The 23,656-nt window shown below is 40.7% G+C and overlaps 1 protein-coding gene across 1 annotated transcript; it reads right to left on the minus strand.

Moving 5' to 3' along the window:
* Positions 1 to 832: 832 nt before the first annotated feature.
* tm2d2 (TM2 domain containing 2) lies at positions 833 to 19,728 on the minus strand. The gene is made up of 4 exons (XM_028579089.1): positions 19,348 to 19,728; positions 11,948 to 12,035; positions 11,748 to 11,863; positions 833 to 1,293 (listed from the first exon to the last, which is right to left on the minus strand). Exons 1-4 carry the CDS (start codon positions 19,572 to 19,574, stop codon positions 1,080 to 1,082), a joined length of 645 nt encoding a protein of 214 aa, XP_028434890.1. The 5' UTR covers positions 19,575 to 19,728; the 3' UTR covers positions 833 to 1,079.
* Positions 19,729 to 23,656: the final 3,928 nt, after the last annotated feature.

Here is a 23,656-nt window from a genome sequence, read left to right on the forward strand (position 1 = left end):
ATTTTATGCATTCTGTGGAAAATTTCAAGTGGATTAAATTAGAATGACATTAAATTATTTATTTTATTCAGAACACAGAGTCATCAGGAGGTCCCAGAGGTGTCAAAAGTATTCACATTCATTACTCAGGTAGAAGTATAGATACTATGGTTTAAAAAGACTTCTGTATAAGTTAAAGTATCAACTCAATCTTTTTACTCAAGTAAAACTACTGGTTTCAAAACTACTTAAAGTATAAAAGTAATGTAAGGGGGAAAAAATGCCATTAAGGACAAAAGCTTAAGCCGCGCCAAAGGGGCCTATAGTGCACTACCCCACCTCCAAAAAAAAAAAAAAAAACATTTTCTATATGCCATAATGTTAATGTCATCAATGTTGTCATTAAAATGTTAATGTTGAAAATTTGGGATGCACCTGTTTCAGCCACATTTCTGCCCATTGAAAATGAACGCATTTTTGTACAATGCAAATACATTAAAGAACCATATATGTGTTTAACATGTGTTTCATGGAGCGGAAGATGACTAGTTGCCTATAAGTATTGTAATGGTGCAAAAAGTCAAACTTCAGAGGCATGTTATCAATAGCCTTTATTGGAATGTAAATGTACATCCAAGCTTAGCAGCAGGAATCTGTGATGGCAACGGATGCAAGATAAAACTGTACAAGAAAATTCGTGTACCCAGGGCAGGCTTAGTAAAAATTACCCTTGTATGGTTGTCTATATAGGAGTAACGAGAATATTTTTTTTAAATGTAAGGTTTTTTTTTTTTTTTTTTTTTTTTTTTTTTTTAAATTGCATGAAAATGTAAGGAGTAGAAGTAAAAAGTCTGCTGTAAAATAATTACTCCAGTAAAGTATAGATACCCAAAATGTTTACTTAAGTAAGTATTTGTACTTCGTTATTAGACACCTCTGGGAGGTCCCTGGGCTCCACTTTGCACAGCAGAGCTGTAAATCCCCTCAAGTCAGCCCACAGTTTTATAATTATGGTAGGCTGAGGCCACATTGCTGGAATTCTCAATATTTAACTGATGTATGACTGAGAAGTGGGCCAAGTCCTCACTCGGCTCTCTGTCTCAGTAGTAGGTGCACCAGTTGCTGTAATCACTAGGCATCAAGCCGCCAGTGATAAGTAGGATCAAGTCCACAAACCACCAGATTCCCAGGCCTCCCAGGGTGAGCAGCTTCCCAACAGCAGTGCCAGTGTGGCCTAGGCAGAAACGATCGACCCCAAAACAACCCAGGAAGAAGGAGTACAGCAGGGTGGTAATGAAATAGTGTCCGGTGTATCTGTGCAAAAACAGCAAAAAGTACAAGAACATTTTAGGCAATTTAAGTGGCATATTTAACATTAAATATGTGCAAATGAAATAAACATGTAATGTTACATTTAAAGCTGTAGTGGATAGAAAGCAAAAATAAACAAAAACTGAATTTGAAGTAGCGTGAGACCTTCCTGCAGCTCACCCTTTTTCAGCGTACAGGCAATACAGACTAGGGGTGCACCGATCCAATATTGGCCCAGATATTGAAAAAAAATAGCTGGATCGGGGATCGGAATAATTAACAGATCCACAGGAAGATCCAGTTTTTTTCCCGCCACCGCAGCACTGTTAACTGGGTACCCTTCTCACTCATGGTAGTAACTTTATAACACAACAATTAATAACCCACAACTAACTCTTTAAAAGGATAAAACACCATAGCATATAACAATTTGTGACAAACAGTTTCTAACACTAATAATTTTACATTTACAAATGTACACCCCCCAACAGCATGCTGGGTAACATTATAGCTGCTAGCTAGCCAGGTAGCATAACAGTCTGTTAAGCTGGGAGAGGCTCCCGTCGGTACTGCACATTCAAGAACCAAGAAGAAAGTTAGCTAGAGGATGAAGAAAGACCGGAGATACACCAGAACGTGTGCTCAAGAGAGCAGCCGTCTGTTCCGAAGTTTTTTGTTTCTAAAAAAAAAAAAAAAATCGGACATAATTTAACCACTGTTGTTGCCCGTTGCTCTGTTACTCGGCCGTGCTAACGTTAAAGACATGTCACTTCAAGCATGCAGCGGAGCAACATTATGAATGCAATAACAATCCACCTACAGTCCCCGCTACAGACCGTTGAGAAAGACGGGTTCAGAGCAATGATTAAAACACTGGATTTAAGATGTCTTGTCTCGCTGAAATACATCTGCTAACCTACTAACATTGTTCAAACAGCGAAGGAGGCTGACAACGGAGCTACGTTCAGTCGCCCACTACAACAACCTAACTTACCTGTGGCCAAGGTAGTGTTTATACAACTAGCTTACAACTATTTTGAAAGGGACTCTCTCTCTCTCTCTCTCTCTCTCTCTCTCTCTCTCTCTCTCTCTCTCTCTCTCTCTCTCTCTCTCTCTCTCTCTCTCTCTCTCTCTCTCTCTCTCTCTCTCTCTCTCTCTCTCTCTCTCTCTCTCTCAATACCTTCTACCACCATTATTTGTATAATTTCTGAACCTTCAGATGTCCAGGGTAAAGTTTAATACAGTGGGGGAAATAAGTATTTGACCCCTTGCTGATTTTGCAGGTTTGCCCACTTACAAAGAATGCAAAAATCTACAATTGTAATCATATGTACATTCTAACAGTGAAAGACAGAATCCCAAAGAAAATTCCAGAAAATCACATCATATGAATTTATTAAAATTGATAACCATCTGATGAGGAAAAACAAGTATTTGACCCCCTGGACAAACAGCATGTTAATATTTTGTAGAAAAGCCATTATTGGCCAGCACAGATGTCAAACGGTTTTTATAGTTGGTGACAAGGTTTGGGCACATTTCGGCAGGGATGTTGGCCCACCCTCCCTGCAGACAGCCTCCAAATCATTCAGGTTCCGAGGTTGTCGCCTGGCAACTCAATTTTAAGCTCCCTCCAAAGATTTTCAATCGATTCAGGTCTGGAGACTGGCTAAGCCACCCAGAACCTTGATGTGCTTCTTCTTCAGCCACTCTTTTGTTGCTTTGGCGGTGTGCTTAGGGTCGTTGTCGTGCTGAAACATCCATCCTCGACCCATCTTCAGCTCTCTCACTGAGGGAAGGAGATGTCGGTCCAGAATTCCACGATACATGGCCCCGCCCATCCTCCCCTCAATACGATGGAGTTGTCCCGTCCCCTTGGCTGAAAAGCACCCCCAAAGCATGATGTTGCCACCACCATGCTTGACGGTGGGGATGGTGTTCTTTGGGTTGTACTCGGTGTTCTTTGCCCTCCAAACACGACGAGTTGAGTTGAGGCCAAAAGTTCTATTTTGGTCTCATCTGACCACATCACCTTCTTCCAGGCCTCTTCTGAGTCGTCCAGGTGGTGAATGGCGAACTTCATGCGGGCCTGTACATGTTTCTTCTTGAGCAGGGGGACCTTTGCGTGCGCTGCAGGATTTCAATCCATGACGGCGTAGTGTGTTACCAACCGTTTCTTTTGTAACTGTGGTCCCAGCTGCCTTCAGTTGATTCATCAGTTCCCCTTGTGGTTTTGGGATGATTCCTCACTGTTCGCATGATCAGGGACACCCCACGAGGCAAGATCTTGTGTGGAGGCCCAGACCGAGGGAGGTTGGCGGTGGTGTGGTGCTTCTTCCATTTCCTGATAACTGCACCGACAGTTGATCTTTTCTCCAAGTTGCTTTCCGATTCTCTTGTAGCCCATCCCAGCCTTGTGCAGATCAACAATCTTGTCCCTGATGTCCGTAGAAAGCTCTTTGGTCTTGCCCATGGTGGTGATCTTGGATGCTGGTTGTTTGGGTGTTGACAGGTGTCTTTTATACAGGTAACGAGGTGAGGCAGGTATATTTGATGTAGACAATTGGTTTGGATTGGGGCTGTGTCTTAAAGAAAGGCTAACTGGCTTGTAGGAGCCAGAATACTTGCTGTTTGTCCAGGGGGTCAAATACTTGTTTTTCCTCATCAGATGGTTATCAATTTTAATAAATTCATATGATGAGATTTTCTGGAATTTTCTTTGGGATTCTGTCTTTCACTGTTAGAATGTACATATGATTACAATTGTAGATTTTTGCATTCTTTGTAAGTGGGCAAACCTGCAAAATCAGCAAGGGGTCAAATACTTATTTCCCCCACTGTATGTTACAAAACAAGTATGCAAAGATTAAAATGATAATGATAAAACAAACCACAGAGACAAAAGAAGAGAGCAAGAAGACAAGAAAGAAGCAAGAAAACACCTGCAGTTTTGATCTACTCTGAACAGACACAATACAACCAAAACCTGTTCTGTACAATATACTGTAATGGGTGTCGACATTGTGACCAGAAACTAAATATTATAAGCTTTAAAAAGAAAGCATTTATCCAAGTACTACATAGCAGTAGTGTCGTTGAACAGATGCTGCTTTGATTATGTCCAGCCACTGAACCTCTCTGATCTCTAGGCAGTTACTACAGAGATTTAGCCCATTTGCTGATAAATACAGAGATGGTATACAGAAAAAAACATGGTCAAAAAAGGTGGTGGTTCTGTACATTAATAAACATTGCCCTCTAGTGGCAATGTCTTGATACCACAGATGTTTACAGGGCTTAAAAGGGAAAAATAAAAAAGGGGGTAGTAATTTTGGATAAATTTTTACTTCTTCCAACCATATGTTAAATTAAGACTCAATGTAGATTTACATATTGCAATAATATAATCCTACAATTAATCATTGTGAAAACAAAACTCTCTAGATGTGTTACTTTGGCCAGGTCATCATCAAAAAAGTGAATTAGTACATTCATGATTTTGTCCATGTTGATATTAGCTGCATTTATTAGCATTTATTAAAAACATTGCATTGTTTATCTTTTCATATAGCTAGATCTCCAAACTCTGGAACAAGGCCATTATGTTGAAATACCTGCCATGCTGATTCCAAACAGACAGCTTTGTCATGGCAGTTTGGGCTTCAGATAGCTTTTATACAGTGGCCATTGTCAATGACAAATCATGTTCCACTATGAACGTGCACACACATATTGTTTGTATCACGGTTGGTCAGTATTGAAGTAATAATAATAATAGTGATAACAAAGTAATAATTAAATCTACACAGCGCTATCAAGAAGGGCAGTGGTGGCCTAAAGGTTAGAGAAGAGAGCTTGTGACTGGGAGGTCATCTGTTCAATCCAGGTATGAATGTGAGATCAGGGCGTTCCTGCAAAAGAGAGGCTGCCTCTCAGTAAACCTTCCCTGAATAAATAAAGGTTAAATAAAAAAAATAAAAATAATGCTCGTACTCGTATGACCGAGTGCACGGACCGAAGCATTGTGTCTAGCAAACTCTTACCGCTGCCGCTGCTTCCTTCAACATGCGCTGCAGAATCAAGCACCAAGTGCTAAACAGCTTCCTGTCTCCACTCTTGTCCTCTATTCATGCCCAGCGCCATTTGTTTTTAACTCCTTTCTCAACTAAAGCTGTATCTACATGCTCCAAGTTTGATAAACTTTGCCTCCATTTTTTTTTGTTGCCGCGTTACCACGGAGACCACACCGGCACCGCACGCTCACATTTCGGCAAAGACTCGCCCTACTTTGCATCTGATTGGCTAGAACTCGTTTCATTGGTAGGTGGAAGTTCGATGATTGGTTAAATCCAGCGCATCAAAACAAATCCATATTGCATGGGTAGCAACATCTTTGAAAGAAACGACAAAAAGAAATTATAAATATCATTACATAAAAAAATTTGAGGAAACCTGGCCCTCCACCTCTTAAGTATGCTGATGGCAGACCAAATCTGTGTGTCAGAGTCTCTCTCTCAAATTTAATTTTTTTTTGAAAATGTATCATAATGCTAAAAATATGAAAATAAAATTAGTAGTTATTACTTTTCAATGGTCAGCCACCATAACAAATAGACTAGAAATAGATAAAAACACTGATATTTATATTGTTTTATATCATACAATATGGGACATAGAAATAAGCACTGAAAATGTGTAAAAGAAAAATTTTACAATTTAAAACATTGGAAAAAGAAAAAACAAACAAAAGGCATCTAAAACGTTGGAAAAAGTGTTTTTTTTCCACGTTTGACGGGAAGACAACAGGGGTTTAAAAAAAAAAAGGTCATGATGGTAATGATTGATCATATAATTATTTGGATGCTGTTTTATGTTAAAGACCACTTAATTGTAATGTAGAAAAACAAATATTTATTAAAGTTGCGAGCAGCAATGGACGGGCCCTCACGCCTCTGCGCACGTCGGGGTTACCTCTGCACGCCTTTTTGTAATCGATTAATCTAGCACTTTTTTTTTTGCATTTTTAAACAACCCAAACTAGGGCTGCAGCTACATTTGTATTGACAAATACAAAGACGTTAAAGATGAAAAGTTGTTAAAAGAAAAACTTTTCGTCATAGGGCGTGGCCGTGGCGGGGCAGCCATTTTGTGTGTTTCGCCGCTGAAACAGGAAGTGGGTGTAACTCGAGTGTACGTTGTCCGATTACCTCGAAACATTTCAGGATTCATGAGAGTCCAACCCTGAGGACAAATAAAGGCAGATATATACTTAAAGTCATAGCGCCCCCTAGTGGCAACAGGAAGTAGGCCTAAAAGTCAAGGTGCTATACTTTAACGAACTCCTCCTAGAGATTTCATCCGATGGACTTCAAACACCTTAACGATGAAAAAGTTCTTAAAAGAAAAACTTTTCATCAGACGGTGTGGGCGTGGCGGCCATTTTGAGTGTTTAGCGATGAACAAAGAAGTTGTTGTAACTTGAGTGTACGTTGTCGTATCTGCCCAAAATTTCTCATAATTGACAAGGGTCCAGGCCTGAGGACACCTACAGGCCAAAATTGACTTTTGGTCATAGCGCCCCCCGCTGGCAACAGGAAATCTGCCTTATGACAAACCTCAACCGATTTGCATGAAACTCCGAATGTGTGGTCTACGTGTGATACTGAGCCACCCCCTATAATATAACCACGCCCACTTACTCAGGCCACGCCCCCTTTCATAACATTTGAACCGTTTAAGGTATACCCTTGTGTGAGATATCACAGCAGAGACTTCCTTCTTCATTGGTGATGGTTTGGCCGCCCCCTATGTTCAAGCCATGCCCCCTTTTATTACTAATGGCCCGATTGATGTAAACACTTGTGTGAGGTGTCATTGAACTCAGCAGAGACTTCCTTCTTCATTGGTGATGGTTTGGCCCGCCCCCTATGTTGAAGCTACGCCCTTTTGAATAAATGCTGACCCATCTAAGGTAGATTCTTGTGTGAGGTATCATTGAACTCAGCACAGACTTCCTTTTTAATTGGTGATGGTTTGACCCGCCCCCTACGCTTTTGCCACGGCCCTTTTCACAGCTAATGAACCGTATGACGTAGAGTCTTGTGTGAGCCATTGTTGTACTCGGCGGGAAGTTCCCTTTTCATTGTTGACGATTCGCGGCATCTGAGTGCCGCGCAAATGCGCGGTCGCAAGGAGCGGCGTCCGCCGGTAACCCCGACGCGCGCAGAGACGCGAGGGCCCGTCCATCGCTGCTCGCAGCTTTAATTAGGGCCCGAGCGCCGACAGCGGCGAAGGCCCTATTGAAACTGAAGGAATTATTATTATTTTTCTATTATTTTCCCGTCAAATGAATTGCCTTTTTGAGGGGCTTAACATATTCAAAAACTTACCAAATTTGGCGGCCGCATTAAGTCTGGTGAAAATTTACGTATTTTAAGGGTTTCGGGAATAGGCACACAAAAATGGCTCGCTAGCGCCCCCTAGAAAGTTAAGAAAACTGAGCCCCTGCAGTACGTTTAACGTAGACTCACGAAACTTGGTACACATATGTAACATGTCAAGATGTACAAAAAACTTCATTAGAGCCATACCCTAAACCCAACAGGAAGTCCGCCATTTTGAATTAAATGTTCGAAATTAGTGCGACTTTGGCCATTTCCACATGTCGTACTTTAACGAACTCCTCCTAGAGATTTCATCTGATCAACTTAAAACTCGGTCTGTGCCATCTTAAGATGTTAAAGATGAAAAGTTGTTAAAAGAAAAACTTTTCGTCATAGGGCGTGGCCGTGGCAGGGCGGCCATTTTGTGCGTTTCGCCGCCGAAACAGGAAGTGGGTGTAACTCAAGTGTACGTTGTCCGATTACCTCAAAACTTTTCAGGATTCATAAGAGTCCAACCCTGAGGACAAATAAAGGCCGATATTTACTTAAAGTCATAGCGCCCCCTAGCGGCAACAGGAAGTAGGCCTAAAAGTCAAGGTGCTATACTTTAACGAACTCCTCCTAGAGATTTCATCCGATGGACTTCAAACTTGGTCTGTACCATCCCAACACCTTAACGATGAAAAGTTATTAAAAAAAAACTTTTCGTCAGACGGTGTGGGCGTGGCAGGGCGGCCAAGAGCCGAGGTCGCGCACGGCTCTTTTTTTTTCAGCGGTCCGCGACAAAGCGGAAACAGGAGGCCTGAATGAGTTCGCCAACAACCGGATGCCAGGACTCTCAGAGTGACTGCAGGTCTCTCTGGTAAACTTACTGGGTTAAGATGAGCTCTTTTATGGTGAATGAAAGGCTCGATCCGACAAAGTAGGTCATTGAATCACATCGAAGCATTGACGGCAATGCTGCTGCCAGTTCTGCCGTTGTTTACCTTTGTCTTCTTCTAGTCCGTAGAAAGGGCAGCGTCTGTAGCATTTGCTCATTATCGCCACCGCTGTTCAGGAGAAGACTGCAGCTAGTGTCGCGAGCACCAGCGCAGGTATAAATAGTCACAGCGATCTCATGATGTCACATTTGTATGCGCCAGCTGGGCTGCATCCAGTATGTAACGGCTTTCAGGCGCGCTAGCAAAACAGACTGCCTCTGCTACCGCGAGCGTTTTTTTTCCACTTTATTTTTTTTTTTTTTTTTTTATTTGAATATTAATTTTCACCTTCGAAAATTCGTTTTTTAAAAACTATTCGAATATATATTCGAATTTAGAATATTCGTTGACAGCCCTAGTTGAGAATAGAGATTTTTATAGTACATTTCAAAACAATCATGTATCTCTTCTGTCCTATATTTTGTCGAATTAGTAAATGAATCCCTGATTTTATAAATATTAATTGACATTTGCTTTTTTAACCTATAGGCCAGCAGCTTTGTTGACTTACTTCCTATTTCGTAATACCTCGGTTTCAAGTACATCAGCTTTTTTTGAATCTCCTGTACCAGGATATAATTTATTTCTGTTTCAACCCTTTTGATTTTTGTTTAATTTCTCATCCACTTTATTTTTGTGTTGTTTTTGTAGTTTCTTAAGATCTGATTCTAGTTTGAGTTTTTCCTGTTTTTGTCTTTTCAGATATGCTGATTTAAGAATTAGTTTCCCTCTAATTAAAGCTTTACCCGCATCCCACAGCACAGATGGAGACACCTCACCATTATCATTCTCCCTTACATATGTCTGAATTTCCTTAACCAATTCCTCCTTCATTTGTCCTTTTAGAACAAATATGTGCAGCCTTCCCTGTTTGTCGGATGTTTCTGAAAGTTTTTCAAAAGTGATTTTCCCTGATATTACAATGGCCACTCCCCTCCTATGACCTGTGTGAAGAAAATACTTGATTAAATCCATTTCTTTTAAGCTTTTCATGCTCCCTCTCTGACAGGTGGGTCTCCTGCAGCAGAGCCACTCCCACCCCCTCTTTCTTCATTTTACAGGGCTCGAGAGTGCGACCAATTTGGTCGCAAATGCGACCAAAATTTGTAAGGGTGCGACTAAGATTTTTCCTAGGTCGCACCGGTGCACCTAACGTCCTTGCATCCGCTGCCTCTCCACTAACGAAGCCATGTCGTTTATATCGATATGGTTTAATGTCGCGTTACATGACCCATTCCTTCTGGAAAGCCGTGCCTGTGTTTGGATCTCTCCTCCGCGCAGCCCCGCCCCCATTCACTCACACACCGGCCGGCTCACCTGCAACATGGAGAGACACAGCGCCGCTGGTCCAAACTCCCGACATTTGTCTACAGTTTTAATTGTTATTAACACAGCTGTATATTGTTAAGTATGAGAGGGAAACCTGTATTGGTACCAGCGTTTCCGCTGGTAACTGTTACTGCGGCCGCCACGGCGAAAAACACATTAGAAGTTATTAAATGCAACTAACTTCAGTTCGTTGAGTAATAGCGTGTAAGACGGAGCCTGCTGGATCATAGTTCATAAAAATGCAGCGCAGTGACGATACAGACATTTCATAGCCTACACAAGACGGGTGTAACGCCGCTAATGAGTCAGCCGTCACTCTCTAAGTAGCCTAGCATATGCTTCAGTCCATCGCACTCCCTCGGTCTTTCTTTTTTTTTTTCTCTAAAGATTTCAGCCTTTATTTTGATAGGAAAGCTGAAGACATGAAAGGGGAGAGAGGGGGATGACATGTAGGAAAGGGCCGCAGGTCGGAGTCAAACCTCTATATTTACCAACTGAGCTCCTCTTTCTCTTTTAATCAGTCTGTTATTGTTGTTGAAAGCTTATGAAGGAGCTTTCTCAGAGATAGATAGATAGATAGATAGATAGATAGATCTACTAGGCTATTTATTTTAGATAACTTTCATTTACATGTGTTGCAGCTGTATATTTTCAAACTGGTAAAGGAAACCCTGTCTTTGCATTTTATTTTAATCACAATCTGTTTTAATAAAAGAGCTTGTGAAAAGTGGCTTTGACTTAAAACTGAACATTTAGCCCACTTTGTAAAAAAATACAGAGCTATATATCGTGTATCGCCATTCAGCGTTACGGCGATGCGAGGAAAAATTTGGGTGCACCTAAATTTTGTGCTGGTGCACTTAAAGAAAAGTTAGGCGCACCAGTGCAACCAAGGCAAAAAGTTAGTGTGGAGCCCTGTTTTACCTAGTATCTTGGATCTCATTTACATTATATGATGCTATCTTCAATCTTTTCTGGGTTGCCATATTCGCTGATTCTCCGTCTCCTCCGTCTCCTCCGTCCTATGCTTACCCCTTATGCTACCAAATTGGTAAACTGCCTAAACATTAAAAGATACAGAAACAAAACAAATCACTGATGAACTAGTTATTAACCAGAAAACTCACTAGAGGGACTTCAAACTAACTAACGCCCAGCCATGAAGGGGATCTACGTCATGGATTGCATTTCTGGCATGCCGCTCTGTTTACATTATTTTCCACACAGCGACAAACACAAATCAACAGAGAACTCCTTAATGAAACATTATCTAACAAGTGTATTAAAGCGGCTATTGTAGAGGCTAACGGTGCTCGGTTAGCCCCCCTCTCCCCCATTAAACATTTTCTCATCTACACGATTCACGTGGGTCACCTATTTTGGTTTCAAAGCGGCAAATTTCGCCGAAAGGTGAGTGATTTCCATGTCTGAATGTTACTTGGTACGTAATGTTAGCTCACAATGCCTTGTGTTTCTCACTCTCACAACTTATTGTTTATCAGACGTGACATGAGAAGAGGGAGATTAGCTAACGTTAGCCAACCTACTTATAAATATAATTAAAAAAATAAATAAATAAAAATCACATTCAAATAGTAATTTCAGCATTCGAATAGTATTGATTTTGTTACTATTCGAATTATATTCAACTTTCGGAATTCGTTCCAACAGCCCTACTTTACATTGTTAGTTAATTTCCTATCCTGGCTAATTTTGACATACAGTAGATTGCACAACTGCAACTGTTCAGCAGGGTATCCCTTACTTGATGCAGGGTACTTTTCCTCTGAGGAATTCTCTTGGTCCGGCACACTCTATCTCATCGAGTGCAGTGCAGATAACTGGTGTGTGGTTCACCTCTTTTTGAGTCTGGCCACCCCACTAAAGACAGAAACAGTAAGATTAAGTGCTGGGTGATTAACAACATAGTATGTTCTTTAAAAAAAAAAAAAAAACACCACTTACTCCGACACAACCATGACCCATTTCCTGAAAGGCACTGTGGTTGCCTGCATGATCTACAGGATCTTGACAGTAGATGAACTCCTCTGGTCTTCATCATACATCACATGTTTAACAAAAGACAAAGAGCGAAGGATGTAAGCTAGTATGCCTCTGCTGTGAAAATGACTGATAACCTTCAACAGGAAACTGTAGATTCCATTACTAGGGATGCACGATATTGGATTTTGGATCTGATTTTGGATATTCGATATGCCGATATTTTCAAACAAATTTTGGCCAATACCTATACACATTTCTCCCCTGATATACTTTATATTCACTTTAATTCTACTGAAGAGAAATCCAAGTATCTCTCCTGTACTACCTTTACCTCATTACACTCATGTGTTGTAGATAAGGCAATACACAAGACAAACATTTGATTCTACCATAACTGCATCGTTTTACATATGTAAACTGACATTCACCCCTGAAAAATACTAATCGTTAAATTATTTCACTTGGAGAAGAATAAATGATATGCCAGTGCCACATTTTATTTTTAAGTTCAGACTTCAAACTTTAGTCCTTAGGAGTAAAATAAATAAAAATACATATTCAAATAAAAAATTGACATCTCCTACTTGAACAGGTCTGCCAAATGCCTTACATCAGAAGCAACGCTAAACAGTCGCTAAACTGTCAACACGTAGCACGATATGCACTCATTCTCTTTCTATTTTCCATTTCACAAACGTATTATCAAATGCAGATGCAATTGCAGCTGCTGTTTGAGAGTGTAGGTCGGACAGCGGTGAAGTCTTCGTCTATCCACTGGGCAGTGAGACTCAACATGCTAACAGGACTCACGCTTGATGTCCAAATGTCCGTGGTAAAGCTAATGTGACTAGCGCCGCAAGGAGCTTTTCAATGTGACAACACTGGAGTTCAGATAAGGGCACATCAGAAAAGTAGCGCCGGCTAGGCATAGTATACCATAGCTCCACCACGCTAAACGGCTGGTTATCAAGAGCAATACATTCAATGATTTTGTCGTTAAGCCCTTTTACCTTTGGGTGGTCGCAGCTGTATTTTCTAGCTTTGTCAAAAGGACTGAAGTAGAGGCTGCTGATTGGTTTTTGCAGGCGTTTTTTCTTCTTACTTTGCAAAGTCTCGGTGCTCCTCAGGATGACAGCTCTTGAGATGCCTAATCATATTTGTAGTGTGGAACACGCCTCCTCGCATCACTTGTGCTTTACAAGTACTGCAAATAGCAAGTTTGTTATCTGTTTTACATATCTCGAAATACCTCCACACAGCCGACATGTTGGAAGTTTAAGTTGCTGGCGCTCATGCTACGTTCATGGTCGTCATGTGCGCATAATAAACAAGCCACCCTATCGGCATGGCTCATCGGCAGAAATATTCATATCTGCCGATGATCATTTTAAGCTATTATCGGCAGATACCGATGTCGTGCCGATATCATCGTGCATCCCTATCAATTACTTCCTTAAAGTTTCTATATGTAACTTTTTAATGTTTCTGAAACGGTCTAATTTTCCATCTGATGATCATAACCTCTTAATCTGTTGATTATTTTTTCGATTAATCGGATAAAAAAAAAAAAAAAAAAGCATTAATTTACATCAACTCAATACATACTTTTTGTTTTAGTTAATAGTTTTGTAAAGGTAAGGAACCCAAAGAGCAGAAACACACACACACACACACACACACACACACACACACACACACACACACACACACACACACACACGTTTAAAAACAACACACATATTTGTCAACAACTGATACGGGACAAAGCACAGAATATATACAGATGATATGATAACAGATTGAAAAATGAATGGGCCACAAAAGTCGAGTGAATAAAAACGTGTCTTTAGTCTTGCAAACTATACCACCCCTGTTTTACTACTGTTATTAACGAGCTAACGCTAGCTTGCCATCCTTGTAAAGCTGGATAACGAGTAAACACCAAACCAGCACCAGAAGAGCTACTGGAGGGACGTTACGTTCCTCACTTCAAAACGGAACAAAAGTAGGATTCTGTAGTGACTTTACCCTGCTGTTGAACTCCCTTCCTCCTCATTAAGGACTCCAACATGTTTACGTTTTAGGTGCTGAATCATCACCGTGCCGTGTCGCTTTTGCTTATCTTGCAATTAACACGTTTTCAGAACAACGTTACGGGTCTCTCCGGTCTCTCTCAGTATTTCCTCTACGCCCACTCTGCTCTTTTCTTTCGCGCTGCTCCGCTCAACTCGATTTTTTTTTAATCTCTGCGACTGAGTGCCGTAATAGTTGCACGACACAACGAATAGATAATGAAATTCGTTGACAACTTTAATAATCAAATTTTATCGATTCGTTGTTAAAGCCCTACTCCACTCCATACCTCAGACCATTTCTTCATCTCTTACTCTCTCCCAAGCTCACAACCATATCCCGAGAGACACTATACTTGTCCGCTGTAACATTTGTTCACTCTCTCCTTCTCTGGCGTTATGTACTTTATCAACCCTCCCTCCATCTGACTTTTTCTTACTCATGCCTCCCAACAGACACAGACACTCTCCTCTCTACTCTTAGTCACGTGTTTCACTCGTTGAGCGAGCGCGTAAGTTCGGAAATAAACCAAATGGATACTGATGAAAACCCAGGTACTAGTGACGAGAATCAGCCAACCACTCCATCTCAAACCCAACTCTTTCTGAAAAAAGGCTCACATTCGGTGGTGTGGAAGTATTTTGGATTCAAGCAAGACGATGAGGGTCAGTCTGATGCGATTTGCGAGGCATGCTTTGCCCTCATTGCAGCATCGCAAAGTAACACCACAAGACTTTACCAGCACCCCAAACGTCACAAGGTTCAATATGATGAAGCCATACAAGGCAAGAGGGCCGAAAGACGTTTCAATTAGCCTATTTAAAGCCATGTTCAGGGCCATAATTAGCGCAGTGTGTTAAACTTCTATTTTTGGTAACCTACTTGAATGGCCAGTTGAATGTTAATTCTATAAAAATGCAAGCAGTTAAAGTGTGCAAATAAATCATTCTGTTTTTGATAGTGTACGTAATTGGCAATTTACAAACTCCATTGCTCTAGAGATTGAAGCTGTAGCTCCAGCATGTTGATTGACATGTTTTAATTATGTAAAGACATGTTCAAGGAGTTCAGATAGAGCCGGTATCAGGGCCATATTTAGTTCAATATGTTAGGTCTAGGGCTGTGCTTGATTGAAGAAAATAGTTAGGTCACTATTTTTTGTAGCCTAGTGTACTTAAATGGGCAGTATTTACTTTTTCTTTATTCATTGAAGCCTCCATGTTTACAGGCTTGTGGTGATGTGCAATGTGCTCTAGGTGCCAAAAATCAATGTTTGGTACTGCCAATATATTATTGTTTTGTCATGGTTCATGTGTGCAATAAACATTACACATTGTGAGAAAAAAAAATCATGGCAGAGAACCGTGATATCAAATCTAAGTAGGGTTGGGTACCGAAACTCTGTGCCAATAGGGAACCGGTGCTGACGTAAACGGTAGTAACGAGACCGAATAAGAACGAAAGTTTTGGTTTCCTCATTTCGGTGCTCGACTTTACACTACACCTGACAGCATGTAACGTTAGCCTACCTTTAGCTAGCAGCTGGATTAATCACGGTTAAAATGCTGACAGCTAACGTTAAACAGTGTAAAGTGTGACTATTTCACTGTGGAGGACTTCAGCGGGATGTAACAGTCTGCTCTGCAGCGCAGCAGCTGCCGTTGTCGCAATTCATAGATATACAGTATGTTTATATGGTCGGAATTAAACAACACAGATTCACTTAAAACAGGTAGCCTCGTGGTGCATTCACAGTAATTGTAAAATACCCTTTTCCCATCTGGGGTTCAACAGCAATTTACTGGTGAAATGAGTTATTGTTATAGTTATTACATTATTATTAAATCTTTAATTTTGACCATGGCCTTAGCAATAAACAAGTCACTGACTGTTGTTTACTACCCTTATTTTTTTTCTTCTTCTTTTTTTTTTTACTTTATTGAAAAGTACCGGTTCAGGCACCGGCCCCGTTTTAAAAGTATCGATTTAGCACCGGAATCGAAAAAAAACCAAACGATACCCAACCCTAATTCTAAGCTAAAAAATCGTGATTCATATTTTTCCCCAAATCGTGCAGGCCTACTCTACCCTCCTCTCTTGACTCTCTCTGCCCTCTTACTTCACGGCAGGCTCGCAAGTCCTCCCCTGCTCCGTGGTTATCTGACTCAGTGCGTGCTGAAAGATCAACTATACAGGCAGCGGAAAGGAAATGGCGGAAATCTATACACCCAGATGACAGCTTCACTGTCATTGAGCCTAGCTCTTCCAAAATCACTCCACACATCTATGGCCTCCCTCTGAACATAATACACCCACTAAGTTTTGAAAATCTGACTCAGCCTATTTATAATATATTTTTATTGGGGAAAAATTCAATACCGTCAATGTTATTGAGTCTAGCTCTTCCAAAATCACTCCACACATCTATGGCCTCCCTCTGAACATACTACACCTGCTAAGTTTTGAAAATCTGACTCAGCCTATTTATAATATATGGAGTGATTTGGGAAGCACTAGAATAAAAAAAAGAGTGAAGCTATTGAATTTTTTTTCACAATAAAAATACATAAAAAAATAGGCTGAGCCAGCTTCTCAAAAAGCGGCGGGTGTAGTATGTTCAGAGGGGGGCCCTAGATGTGTGGAGTAGATCTGGAAGCACTAGACTCAATAACATTGATTGTATTTATTTCTTTCGCAATAGAAATTCATAAAAAATAGGCTGAGCCTGATTCTCAAAAAGTGGCAGGTGTAGTATGTTCAGAGGGAGACACTACATGGTTGGAGTGATTTTGGAAAAGCTAGACTCAATAACATTGATGGGATTGAATTTTTTCACAATACAAATACATAAAAAACAGCCTGGGCCAGCTATTCAAAACTTAGCAAGTGTAGTATGTTGATAGGGAGACCCTAGATGTGTGGACTAAATTTGGAAGCACTAGGCTCAAAAACTGTGAAGCTATTGGATGTTATCCACAATAAAAATATTTAAAAATAGACTGAGCCAGCTTACCCAAAATAAGAAGGTGGTGTATGTTGGTAAGGAGCCCCCAGATGTGTGGAGTACATTTGGAAGCACTAGGCTCACTAACAGTGAAGCTATTGAATGTTATCCCCAATAACAATTCTTTAAAAATAGACAGAGCCTGCTTTCCCAACATAAGAAGGTGTAGTATGTTGGTATGGAGGCCCTAAGTATGTGGAGTGATTTTGGAAGAGTTAGACTCAATAGCATTGACGGTATTGAATTTCTTCCAATACAAATTCATTAAAAATAGGCTAAGCCATATTTTCAAAACTTAGTGGGTGTAGTATGTTCAGAGGGAGGCCATAGATGTGTGGAGTGATTTTGGAAGAGCTTGACTCAATAGCATTGACGGTATTGACATTTTTCACAATAATAATTCATTAAAAATAGGCTGAGCCAGATTCTCAAAAATTAGCGGGCATAGTATGTTCACAGGGAGGCCCTAGCTGTGTGGAGTGATTTTGGAAGAGCTAGGCTCAATAACATTGACGGTATTGAATTTAGGCAGAGCCTGCTTTCCCAACATAAGAAGGTGTATTATGTTGGTAGGGAGGCTCCAGATGTGTGGAGTAAATTTGGAAGCACTAGGATCAATAAGAGTGAAACTATTGGATGTTATCCCCAATAAAAATTATTTAAAAATAGTCTGAGCCTGCTTTCCCAACATAAGAAGGTGTAGTATGTTGTTTGGGAGGCCCCAGATGTGTGGAGTAAATTTGGAAGCACTAGGCTCAATAATAGTGAAGCTATTGGATGTCATCCCCAAAAAGAATTATTTAAAAATAGACTGAGCCTGCTTTCCCAACATAAGAAGGTGTAGTATGTTGGTAAGGAGGCCCCAGATGTGTGGAGTACATTTGGAAGCACTAGGCACACTAACAGTTAAGCTATTGCATTTTTCTACAATAAAAAATATAAAAAAAATAGACTGAGCCTGCTTTGCTACATAAGAAGGTGTAGTATTTTGTTTGGGAGCCCCCAGATGTGTGGAGTAAATATGCAAGCACTAGGCTCAGTAACAGTGAAGCTATTGGATGTTATCCCCAATAAAAATTATTTAAATATAGGCTGAGCCTGCTTACCCAACATAAGAAGGTGTAGTATGTTGGTAGGGAGGCCCTAGATATGTGAAGTGATTTTGGAAGAGCTAGACTCAATAACATTGACGGTATTGAATTTTTGGCAATAAAAATTCATAAAAAAATAGGCTGAGGCATATTGTAAAACATTAGTCGGTGTAGTATGTTCAGAGGGAGGCCATAGATGTGTGGAGTGATTTTGGAAGAGCTAGGCTCAATAACAGTGAAGCTGTTGAATTTTATCTTTGTAGCCACTTTCGGTTTTGCACTTTGCAGACGGTCCCTAGACGCTCGGCTGAAAGCATAACGCTCACAGGGATGCATTGTTTTCATCCACATAAGTAGACGGTTCTTTCGGATGAAAACCGGGTTGTAGCTTGTTGTCTACCTTCCTACGGTTAGATAGAGCTGCCTATTGCGTAAGTAACACGTTTCATCTAAGATTTATTGAACCGCAAACCCGCGAATCTTGCAAATCTGCCAATTTCTGTCCAACTTTACCCAAGTAACTGTGTCGATATTTTTGGTGATTTTGAGTTAAAAATAAGTGTGAAACGTCTGTCTAAATAAGCTCTACAACATACCCAGAAACTGGGGGAAATTGAAGTATTGACACGGAGCTATTGAAGGTAACATCTGTGAAAACCGACGAATGTCAAATATTAAACTATCTTCACCGCGGTCGCGATCTAGCCAAAAGAGAGCCACCTTCGCAACAATGAAAAATCGGGCTCAGCATACCTAACGTAGCTACTAATCTCGCTTCTTCTAACCTTAACCCTTACTACACCCTTCTGGTAGAACATCATTTAAGGCCCATTGTTCATTATTATGACCTTACTGCAGTAACAGTAGGTCCTGCATTGGTAGTAAGCTACTACCAATGCAGGACCTAGCTACTTTTTCAGAATTCAATTAAATGCAAAAGCTCGCAGCTGTTCAACACTGGAGAAGTTGAAAGACAAGATTTTTTTGTACTAACGTTATACATTAATGTTGTATTCTGCTTTGAGTACTGGGTTATTGATGTAACGTTACAAGTGAATTTCTGAAAGCATGTTGCATTGTCTAGTCTCACAAAAGCAGCTGCGCGTAATTAACGTTAGCATTAACGTTGACGTTAGCTAACTTTAGCTTAACGATAGCATTTTAGCGTTACTGTAGCGTTTCGTGTTACTTACAAATAGCTGCAGAGGACCACTGGTGACGGAGGTTTGTACTCAAAGGGCTCTGTATAATTCGCACTTTCCACCGGTATTTCATAAGTAGCTCCCTGACCAGGAGAAACAGCAGGATAATCCGTTGTCGTTGAGTTTTGGGAGTGAATTCCTCCCAGGCATTGTAAAAGAATCACCGTCAGTAGCATCAGGAACTGACCGCACAACAGAATATAGCTTACTGAAACCATTGTCACTCTTAAAATACTACATTAATTTTAATAGAATAGCCATTCATGGTTAACGGCCACATTTAGCCAGCTAACGTTACCAAGGAATGTTTGATTGAGTCGCGTGTGTATGACGCGATAAAAAAAAAAAAACCTCCTTCTTTTTCTTCTTCTTCTTCTCTTTCTTAGCAGATTACTACTTTTGTATTATACCGCCACCAACTGTACAGGAGTTTTCTTAATACATCCATGAGTCTACCCCACTAACACATAACGTGTAGCTAGGGAACGTTGGTGAACCTTAGTTTCTGGTTCCCTCAGGGTTATAACGTTTAATGCATGGGTTGCTTATTGTGAGGACACGGTAATTCCTAAAAAGAGTTGTCAAAATATACCCAAATAACAAGCCATGGGTGAGAAAACAACTTAAAGACTTGTTGAAAAAGAAAAAGCTAGCATTCAGACAAAATAATTTTCAGGAATTATACAGCATTCAAAAGGAGATTAAACTTGAAATTAAAAGGGCTAAATGGGACTATAAAAAGTGGAACACAAACTTAGTAATAACCTCTTAGGCTCAGCATGGGACAGTATTAAAACAATGGTGAGTCTAAATGACAAAACAAAGAAAAGGGTGGCACTGGAAGGTTTTACCTCAGATATATCCCTGGCCCAAGAACTAAATCATTTTTATTCAAGATTTGACAAATATGATTTTAGTAACGAAATTGTTGGCCTAAAACAGTCCTTACTTCCCCTGTCCCAATCACCTGTCTGCTTCTCTACACAAAGTGTTGTGAACATCTTTAAACACTGCAAAGCCAAAACAAGTCTGGGCCCAGACAACATTGGTAGCCGTGTTCTCTCCTGTTGTGCAGAACAGCTAGGCCCCATTTTTTATTATATTTTTAATCAATCGATGTGTCAACAGAAGGTTCCTGATTTATGGAAACGGTCTATTATAGTTCCTGTTGCAAAAATCAGCCGCCCAAAGATTTTAAATGACTACAGACCCATAGCTCTTACTTTACTTGTGATGAAGTCCTTTGAAAAGCTGATCAAAAGAGAACTAACATTTAGGACGAACAGTCTCCTTGACCCACTACAGTTTGCATATAGACTCAACAGAGGAATCCAGGATGCTACTGTGACAGTACTTAACCTCATCCTTAAACATCTTGAGGGAAATAAAAACCACGCTAGACTACTGTTTGTGGATTTTTCTTCAGCCTTTAACACCATTCAGCCGCACCTGTTGGTTGAGAAGCTCTTGCATCAGTTCCAACTGGAGGCCAACCTTGTGGGCTGGATATTGGACTTCCTTACAAATAGATCTCAGCGAGTGAGGGTAAATGGTCACTTCTCTGACTGGGCCCTCTCATCAACTGGCTCACCGCAGGGGTGTGTTCTTTCCCCCCTCCTCTATATTTTGTACACCAACGACTGCTGCTCTGTGACTGAAAACTGACACTTTGTCAAGTTTGCTGATGATACGGTTATTGTCAGCTTACTGAACAATGAGGAAACTTCACACGGTCCGGTCATGGACCACTTTGTAACATGGTGCCAGGATGCCTTTCTTGAGATGAACGCCTCAAAGACTAAAGACATGTGTATTGACTTTAGGCATAATGTCACTAACAATGTAAAAACTAGTATAAATGGTCAGGAAATAGAGGTTGTTAAAGAGTACAAGTATTTAGGATCCATTATTGATGACAAGCTGTGCTTCGAGCCAAATACTAGTTTGCTTTGCAAGAAAGGCCAGCAGCGCCTGTATTGCCTTAGAAAGCTGGCCAAGTTTAATGTGGACAAGACCCTGTTGACCCTTTTCTATAGGTCCTTTGTTGAGTCAGTTGTCACCTTATCCTTAATCTGCTGGTATGGGTCCATTACTGTAAAACAAAAAAATGCCCTCTCCAGGCTAATTAAGGTGAGCAGCTGTATCACAGGTTCTAGGCAAAAAGGCCTGGAGGAACTCTATCAGAAGCAGATGCTAAAAAGGGCTGAATCCATCCTGTCACTATCCTGTTACGGGCTGAATTTCAGATGTTGCCATCCGGATCACGCTTTATACTTCCAAAACTCAGAACAAATAGATATAAACACTCCTTTGTACCTGCAGCCATTCTACTTTTTAATTCTATAAAGAACCATAGATAACTTGATTTATTGTTTATGTTTTTAAATTTGACTGCAAGGTAGGCAATCTCTGTATTGTGTGTACGATTGTGTGTGATTTTATTATACTACCTGCTGCACTACAAATTGCCCCACTGGGGGACAAATAAAGTAACTTGACTTAAGGGAACCAACATAGATATCTATCTATGCACCAGGCTACTGAACGAGACCGTAAGGACCGTAACCGAGGGTACTGCGTGAGTCTATATTCAAACGGGTGTCTAAGTTCTCGGCAAGTTTGAGTTATCAACCGATAGCATCTTAGATGATTGTGTACATACAAATTAATAGATTACATTATTGATGGATATCACATACAAATGCACATCATGTTATCTTAGTAGTTATGTTAAGTTAAATGTTTGTTACGTGATAGGTAGGCTGTCACCAGGAGACCGTGCACCAGACTACTGAACAAGACCGTAACCGTTCCTAATGCATGAGTCATGTAATCAAACGGGTGTCTAGGTTCTCGGCAAGTTTGAGTTATCAACCGATAGCAGAAGCCTTTATGTCTCGTGCATTTTAGAATTGTGTTCATGGAAATTCATATGCTACATTACCAAGGGGAAAGTATTAGGCCTATATCATACAAATACACATAATGTTATCTTGATAGTTATGTAAAGTTAAACGCGATCACCCCCCCTCCCCCCTGCCGCCGAGGGCACGCGAACCGGTGACCGAATCTATTAACTCGGTAGGCCAACCAACGACTGTCCGGTTGAACCGTCTCCCGTAAAAGAGTCGGTTTTCCCATCATTATCGAGATGAACTGCGCCTCGCCTGTAAAGTTGACGAGAGCAGGTGACAGCAGCGGGGGGCAGGGAAAAAATCCGCTGTCAAGTCGGACACGTTTTCCATCAGCCTTCAAAGCATATAAAAGGAAGTCACAAACATGCTTACCATAGGCGGCGCTAGGCTATTTAAAAATCATCTCAGCACCCCTGAAATTAAAGTCCTTATTGTGATAATGTGAAATCGTTTAGTGGTCAAACTAGTGGCGGTTTTTTGCACGGGCGAACCGGGCAGCCACTTAACTTTAAAAAAATATATAACGAAGCGTTTTTCTGTTTTCTATAATTTCACTGTGTGGGGAATTGGCAGATCAGCGCCCCCAGCAGCTGCAGGCGCCCTGCTTGCTGAAAGAGGTCAACACCCCCCACTTTCACAATGAAATGGACTAGTCCGTAACAGTGCGCCGCGGTGCCAAAGATAAACACACGGTGACAGGAGAAATGGGAAGTACAAAGAGACGGAGCAAGACCAGTCTAAGCGGTCTAAACCTTTCTTTTATGTCAATGGTCTAAATGCCAAAATGAAAAAAAGTTACCCAAGCAGCTCAAATAAAAGAAAAAAGCTAAAAGGCATGTTTTCGGGAGTAGCAGGACCTCCATCAGCTCCCGTGGCCGATGATAGTGGTGCTGGTGTCGGCTACAGTGACATGCACAGTGAAGAGGAGACTCAGGAGGAGAGGGACAGAGATGAGGGAGTGAGGCTACAACCTGCGGTAGGCTAAGCACAACTCCCCTTAAAACACTTAACCCCTTGATAAAACTGAGTGGTGGACAAACTGTTGATGATAACACTACAACAATAAAAAAGTAGTAATGCTTTAGTGTATGATTGCATTAGTAGCCTATATAACGTTGCACATCATGCAAACGTTCTTAAGAGAATTGTAGCTTTTCTCTCTGCCTTGGAGACAAAAACTCATAATAGACCTCTTGAAATTATAGCATAGGGCCTCTCGAAATGATAATCATAAAACAAGCTATATATATATATATATAGCTTGTTTTATGATTCATTAGGAGTATACAGTTTTAGTGTATTAAGAAATGGCACTTTGTTGAAGTATTTAATGTGTCAACTTTCACTGATTCTTTCTTACTCATTACATGGCATTAGTAGTTTTA

The sequence above is a fragment of the Perca flavescens genome, chromosome 5 (genome assembly GCF_004354835.1).
Source record: "Perca flavescens isolate YP-PL-M2 chromosome 5, PFLA_1.0, whole genome shotgun sequence".
NCBI classification, from domain to species: domain Eukaryota; kingdom Metazoa; phylum Chordata; class Actinopteri; order Perciformes; family Percidae; genus Perca; species Perca flavescens.